The 7,778-nt window shown below is 31.0% G+C and overlaps 1 protein-coding gene across 1 annotated transcript; it reads right to left on the bottom strand.

Annotated features, from left to right (window-relative positions):
* Positions 1-2,025: 2,025 nt before the first annotated feature.
* On the bottom strand, positions 2,026-5,466 carry LOC110671749 (terpene synthase 10). The gene is made up of 7 exons (XM_021834312.2): positions 5,212-5,466; positions 4,868-5,135; positions 4,126-4,501; positions 3,791-4,009; positions 3,459-3,597; positions 2,574-2,822; positions 2,026-2,475 (listed from the first exon to the last, which is right to left on the bottom strand). The coding sequence occupies exons 1-7, from the start codon at positions 5,434-5,436 to the stop codon at positions 2,167-2,169; spliced, it is 1,785 nt and encodes a 594-aa protein (XP_021690004.2). The 5' UTR covers positions 5,437-5,466; the 3' UTR covers positions 2,026-2,166.
* Positions 5,467-7,778: the final 2,312 nt, after the last annotated feature.

Here is a 7,778-nt window from a genome sequence, read left to right as displayed (position 1 = left end):
ATAATTAAAAAAGTATAAAAGAGAAAAAAAAATTAAAATTGAGGGTATTAGAAATTTTATTGAGGATTTAAAATAATAACAAAGTAATTGAGATAGTATTGAAAATTTCAGTAAGCATATAAAATAATAAAGTAGAAAAATTGAGAGAGTACTGAAAATTAAAAGGAGTGTAAAAAATAATTATTCAGAGAATTTGAGAGAAATTGAAAAAGTATTAAGAATTGAAGAGAGTGTAGAAAATAATTGTGTAGAGAATTAATGATATTTATAAATGAATTAGGAGTGAGGTAACATATTTATTGAATTTTTTTGTATTTAAATCACCGGTTTAATCCAGTTCGAAATCGTCGGTTTAATCCAGTTCGGAATCACAGGTTCACGATTCTTGAAAAATATGAACCTGAACCAAATCGTAGAAAGATGATTTCGATCCGATTTGAAGTCAATTCCAATTTTGACCAGTTTTGATCTGATTTTAACCGAATCAGTTTCGGTTCAGTTCCGACTCAAAACCGCCACCTCTACTGTCGAGCATGTCCTTAGGGACTATGTTATTGCGAAGTAGGGGTGGAAGAAGCTAGATCCTATAGGCCGCAATGTGAAAAGTAAAGAGGGCATTTTGTCTTTGGAGGACTGTTCAAGGGCATCATTTACTCCCAAAGGGGCAATTAGATAATAGTATTGGTTGGAATTTGGTTCTTTATTTTTAACTTTTTATTTTTCTCCTATTATTTTTTTTAGAAAAAGAGATTTTTCCTACATATATATTTTTTTAATATTGTTTACTCCTTCAAACATAAAAGTGCAAACTTATTCAGTATTTTCTTTTTTCTGAGAAATTTTAAAATACAATCATTGTTTTGTTATAATCATTGATTATAATGTGTCCAATATAAATTTCATCAAAATTAATGGTCAATATTTATTCGTTATACATACAACAGCTACATAGGACTCACCCCGCACCATACAACACTCCTAAACACACTTTTTATTTAGGTGTTTTTTTTTAATCTTTTTAGTTTAACAATAATTAATTTGTTGATCCAATAAGTTTCTTTTTTGTTTCTACAATTTTTTTAAAAGTATTTATTCTTTTTGTACAAAAGTAATAGTGACTTTTTTAAAAAAAAAATAATAATTTCAATTTATTTTAAATCTTTAACCATTTAAGTACGAAAGTGGAGTTCTCAAGAATTCATCTGAATCTTTTTATGCGTGTATTCTTGTCCTTGTGGTGTTCGTGACTAACGACACAGATCGGAGCTATTGGCCATTATGAAAGCAATCTAGCTATTCACTTCAATTCACAACTATGAAATTCCTTTTCTCATTGTTGAATCTGATTCTTTTAATGTGATTAAGTGGGTCACTTCATCTCATGATTGTAGGCCTTGGCACCTTCAACGAGCCTTCAGTGTCATTGGTAAATTAAGAACTCCAAGCTTGGTAATATGTCTTTTATACGTATGTTGCGGGAGCGAAATTTTGCGACAGATAGTCTCGCCGAGCAAGAAGTCTTGAGAGATCAACATTTTGTTGCCTGGTTGTAATTTCGGCCCTGGGCTAAGCCGCTATTCTGAATTTGCGAAAGGTCCATTAGATGTTTGGTTTTCGTGGTTTTAGAGCTTTGCCCCTTCACTGCAGTAGTTTATTTTTGGGTAGTATGGAAGGGTGTTTGCTATTTTCCTTTTTTTTTTTCTTGGCCTTGGTCTTAAGACCTTGAGATGTATTACTTCTATTTGTATTTCATTTTAGTTTTTTCACTTTGCATTAGTAACCATAGATTGGATGTTATGGAATAGTCCATTGACTTAGTTTTAGTCTAGATGCTAATGCTAAGTTTCGATTTATAGTTTATAAAATTAATAAAATTCTGATTTATCAAAAGAAAATACGACAGTCAAAACCATAAGTTTAGAGTAGAATTTTTTTTTTATTAATACTCAAACTCATTATTTTTTCTTAAACAAAACATGTAACTAGAGAAGTTTCATAAGAAACTATACCAATTGGTATTGAAACTTAAACAGAAAAAGATAAGAACGTTTTTTAAAATAGAGTTCATGATCAATTTACAATAATCCCCAATGATTTCCATCCTCAAAACCAACATAACAAACTTAATTAGAATCTCCACCTATCATATATTTAGTTTTTAATCCATTAAATGGTTACAGATAGGCAGGGAATTGGTTGAACAAGCAATGATAGAACATGGTCCTTGGTCTCGTGGTTCCCAATCCCATGCCCATCTCCATACTGGTACATGCATTGTGCCATTCTAGCTAGGTTAATTACTACGCCAATAAAAGTTTCCGAGAATGGAGAATCTGCAACCCTTTCTTTATTCATTTTGTTCCACATTTCGCTAATTAGAAATCGAATGTGATCACGAGCTTTTGCTTCTGAAGCTCCCGTTTCATGCATGTAACATTGAATTGATTTCGGAACATCGCCTCTCTTTAATTCATCCTGATGAATAATCAACAAGATAAGATGATTATAGCACTAATAAAAAAAGAGTTGAATGAGACATTTCAAAAGAAAAAAAAAAGGGAAGGAGTGCATACTGATGATGTTCCAAGGTCATCTGCAAGTCTAACAATCATTGATGAACATCGAATTACATTGGAATACTCTTCCAAGCATTTCAAGGCATCATTTGTGATTGGAGATTTTACAAGAAAATAAGCATGGACGAGCATCACAGGAGCTGCAACAGAGATCCATGCGTTGTCGAGATATTCTTGTAAACTTGGTGTATATCCACAAAGGTACCACTTGGCCTCCAATAAGTATGATTTGCATATGTCTGCCAACTGAAAATTTTAAAAATGGGATAAGAATGCAATTAGATGAACTGCTATTAATACAATATCTTTTTTACTTTCAAAATTTTCAAGAAGGAGAAGACTGTCAGGATTTGAATATCTTGCAATGCAAAGTAAATACTTGATCACAAATAAAAGTTGTAAATTTTGACTTGATTCGCCAAGTAAATTAAAATATATCCAATTCAAAATAATCTGCAATCTGTTTTAATATGAACCTGAATGAACAATAAAAATTGAAGGTCAACTAAATAATTTGACTCAAAATAACACATTTCAATTGACTCAATTAATTCAAATTTTTTATCTTAAAACTAAATGAATAACTTTTTGAAAAAAAAGAATTAATAGTTTATCCAAAACAACTCGTAACTCACAAATTAATCTAAATTTAACGTGAAATTCTTTTTATATAGTAATTTGAGGAATAAATTTTTAATGTCCGAATCTATCTAAAAAACATAATATACAAACGACTCACAATCTGAATTGTTCCTAATCAACCAATTCAACTCGTTTACCACCTCCAACCTTAGATAGTAATTTGTTGACAATTGCTACTTATAAATGATCAAGAAAGTGATTGGAGACAAATTGATGATATGGAAAATTCAGCATACTTACGGCTTTTTTCAAGTAGGGGATGATGTGAAATTCTTGTTCCTTAAGGACATCAAAAGCTATTTCATTTATTGTGTTATGAAGAGAAAGGAAACATAACTTCATATAATCTGGAAGCTGCTCTATTGCATTGACATCCCATCTGAAATCACAACATAACCAAACTTATTGATGAATATATTTTATATTTCCAATTAATGGACATAATTTATTGGCTTCATTTTTTTTATAAGTAATTTATTTTTTTTTATAAGCAATTTATTGGCTTCATTGATGAATAATTGAATAAATAACCAAACTTAATTTATTTATAAAATAATATATATCCTACCAACCTTTGAACAGCATCAGTGAACAGCTCAAGCTCATCCAAAGTGCCATACACGTCATAGATATCATCGATTGTTGTTAATAGTGAATTGACTTTTGTGCTCATTCTCCTGCAATAGCTGAATTGTGGCTCGAATGTCTCCCCAATTGTCCATAAGAAGTTCTCCACTATCCTGTCTCTGGCAAAGCTCAACTTTTCCCCCAAACCTGTATTCCTCCACCACCTTTGTTTTACAACAAGACAAGCCAATATCATGAGCAGCCTCATGCCAAAAAAACCGAAGTACGATATTTAATGAAAACTTAGTACTCTACCACATCATCTTTGGACTATACATACCTTGACACATATTTTAGATCGTCTTGGTGTGTTGCTTGCACACTGTTGAAATCCAATTTAGCAAGTTCTAGCAGAAGAGGATTCATGCCTTGTTTTCTCTCATATACATCTATATACCATCTGCTCTCCAACCTTAGCATCCTCCAATGCAGTGGGAGCTCCAATGCATGACTTATTATCATGGATAGATTTTGGTCTTCGCTTTGCTCAGCATACTTCTTTAGAGAAGTGGTTGTAAAATCTCTTGCAAATTGTAAGATACTTTCACCTTCCTCTGAAAGGAATGATGCCTCATACAAAGATAGCATTCCCTCCCAATCCTCAGATAGACACATTTTGAAGTTTCCCATCTCATCTCGAAAACTATTGAAGATCTCTGCAATTCACTTTCTCGAGTTAAACTATTATTTCTGATTTTGATTAAGAATGTTGTGTTTGGGAAAGGGTGAAAAGTGTCACGGTTACAATTCTTTACAAGTTGCTCTTAAAAAAGTATTTTAACAACAACATGCATGAATATTATATCAACATTATCACAGAGTATTTTCCAAAAAAAAAACCATATCACAGTATTTCTGCTGGCATGGTAGTCTGGAGCATTTCCCTTGCTTTTCATTTCATTCAATGAAGTTTGTTTTGCTTGTTTAAAAAAAAAACAATTATTACACTTTACTAGATTTAGATTTATTATTGAATACAATTTATTAAAATAAAATTAGGAGACTAGTGAGAAGTTATTTACCTTGTGGTATTTTATATCCCTGTTGTCTCAGGAGTCTAAATTCAAGAGCTGTAGCATATAAATCCTCCCTCATCCGTGTATTTTCGTAGCTATCATGGGTGGAAATGCTCATCAAAATTCTCTTTATTTCATCTTCAAAGTGATAAGCTAATCCAAGTCTTTGCAAGGTATCAATTAGTTGGAGTTGATCCAAAGGATTCACAGCTAGCTTAAGCATCAGCCTCACCTCTTCCTTCAGCTTATTGATTCGTTTTGTGCACACTTCTCCCTGCATCACAGTAATCATGAGCCTGGAAAAGAAAAGGAGGAGGAGGAGGATTAAATAAATAGAAACGTATATATACCACATATTCAGTCTTTAGTGACTGCACAAAATCATAATCCCAAATGGAAGGTTGGTAATTTGCAGATCGTCTCACAATAGTTTTCTTGGCAAGTTTTGGACTAACCATGCATCCAAGAGGGCTGGAAATTTTCCCCTTTTTTGGTAATCTGAATGGGTTGTGATTTCTTAGTGGCTGTCTAGGGAAAGAGCAATTAGAAAATGGAGCAAACAATTGAAGGGCCATTGAGAAGATCTTTTGGTTTTGCTCTTGATAATGTGCTTAATTTCCAAAAGCTTCGTGTCCTCATATGTGTGCAAACTCGAAAGATCTAAGGTGTTGCCCTTATCACAATAAAATTTGATCATAACTAACACGTTGCTTAATTTTCTGTATATTATATTTTTTTATTATTTTGATTTTGATTGAATAAATCATCTCTTACATTATTGAATTTATTAGTACATGTTTTAATCGATTTGATCATTTATTTACCATTCTCCTACAACTTCTGATGTGATTCATGTGTACTACCTCTTAATTAAATATAAAACTAATTGTCCCATCCTAGGAAAAACTGATTCTCACAATAATATGATAAGTGGAAGTAAATTAGAATTCATCACTTTGCCCCAAAACCATTTTTAATTAGAATAATTGACCTCTTGGCATATTATTATATATGTGGGGGAGGGGAAGTTGAACTGGTCTACTGAGTTAACCCATATTTTTAATCAACTCGAATTTGAGTTTATTCAATAAGTAATATATTAATATTTCTTAAATCAGAGTAAATTTGATCAATCTGGCATTTTTAAAGTTAAAACCCCCCTTAAAACTGCTGGTTTAATTTCTGACAGTCCTACAGTCGACTCAATTGAATTATATTAACGTGTTTGGGGGCTGTGTTCCGAAGCTTTTCCGCTATCATGATTGACAGACTTTTCAGACAGGCGCACACCTTATCTGTTGGGTTAGCCAGTTAGTTGTTTATAAGCCGACTCTATGAAAGTTGGCTTTAATGCTTGGCCACCTTATCTGGCGGGGACAACATCCCTAATTTTTCATGCTAATACACTGAATAATTGAGCAATCACATATATTATATTTTTTTTTTCAATAAAATTGGCTAATTTTTTTAATAGCCATGCAAGATAATATTATTAAAAAAAATTTTTAAAAATTATAAAAAATTTAACATGAACACGCAAACACTAAATCCCTGTCGATAAATCTTTTTAATACACTCTGCCTGTGTCATGCTAAGTTGCTGTAAAAAAGTAGAAGCCCTAAAAAAAATTGTAGAAGCTTATTTTGCTTTGGTCTTTACGCTCCCCACACCTATGGAATTTTTTTCTTTTTTCCACAACAGGTATGGATTTCATAACAGCCAAGATAATTACTTTTAGAAAAATGCTATTTAATTTTTTATATTTTAATAAAATTAATTATTTAATTATCTATTTAAATAATACAATTATTTAATTTTTATAATTTTAAATTCTTCAATTATTCAATCTTTGTTTACATCTGTTTTTTTTTTAATTAACTTGACTAATAAAAAAATTAATCGAAAGGATTAAATAAATTTTAAATAAATTTTAATTAAATAAATGTTCACTCTTCTCTTTTTTTATAAGTTTTGTTTAGTTGGAATAATTTAGCTAGAGGATTTTAAGTTCTCATATAATAAAAATCTATCTTATTTAATTGGTATTTTACCTTAATTTCGTAGAAAGAGAAGGAAATGTTTTTTTAACTTATCAAGAAGTAACTTATCCTCGTAATGATAAATTACTTTATAAAAAATTAACTCTTCAGAAGGTAGAGAATTTAAATCAAATATCATCCTAGTTCCAACCCCGCACAACCCATCCCTCTCTTAACACACACACAGTCGTTTGTTTTTCACCTACTCTTGGGATAGCAACCCAAAAACACATTCATATTCCTCTGTTTTTCACATACTCCTGGGACAGCAACCCAAAAACACACACACACACTTCTCAGTTTTTCACCTACTCCTGGTACAACAATCCAATTGACTCTTTATGTGAAACAGAAGTTACTTCTTTCACTTCTCGAGAAATAACTTATCCTCATGATAATAAATTACTTTATAAAAAGTTAACTTTTTAGAAGATAGAGAATTTAAATCAAACATCACCATATTTCCAACTTTGCCCAGCCCATCCATCTCTTCATACACACACACACATACTTGTCTGTTTTTCATCTACTCCAGGGATAGCAACCCAAACACACACGCACACACACTCCTCGACTTTTCACCTACTCTTGGTACAGCAAACCAATTGACTCTTTACGTGAAACAGCAATGTCTAGGTCTCTTAACGTGTGGTTATTGTTATTATTGTTATTATTATTATTATTATTATTATTATTATTATTATTATCTAAAAATATTTTAAAAAATAATATCTATAGTCTTTTTCATAATATCTATATCTATCTAAAATTATTAATTTATTAAATGTGTAAATTTGATTTACTCTTAAATTCTAATATAATTACAATACATTTAGTTTATTTTTAATAATTAAAAATATTTTAAAATAATATGCATT

The sequence above is a fragment of the Hevea brasiliensis genome, chromosome 7 (genome assembly GCF_030052815.1).
Source record: "Hevea brasiliensis isolate MT/VB/25A 57/8 chromosome 7, ASM3005281v1, whole genome shotgun sequence".
Classification (NCBI taxonomy): Eukaryota; Viridiplantae; Streptophyta; class Magnoliopsida; order Malpighiales; family Euphorbiaceae; genus Hevea; species Hevea brasiliensis.
This window is presented reverse-complemented; position numbering and strand designations above follow the sequence as displayed.

Excerpts from the sequence above, each read along its gene's own strand:
- LOC110671749 (XM_021834312.2), bottom strand. The coding sequence starts at position 5,436 with ATGGCCCTTCAATTGTTTGCTCCATTTTCTAATTGCTCTTTCCCTAGA. Across the intron at positions 5,136-5,211 it reads CACTAAAGACTGAATATGTG|GGAGAAGTGTGCACAAAACG; the intron begins GTATATATACGT and ends ACTGTGATGCAG. Across the intron at positions 3,598-3,790 it reads TTCACTGATGCTGTTCAAAG|ATGGGATGTCAATGCAATAG; the intron begins GTTGGTAGGATA and ends TTGTGATTTCAG.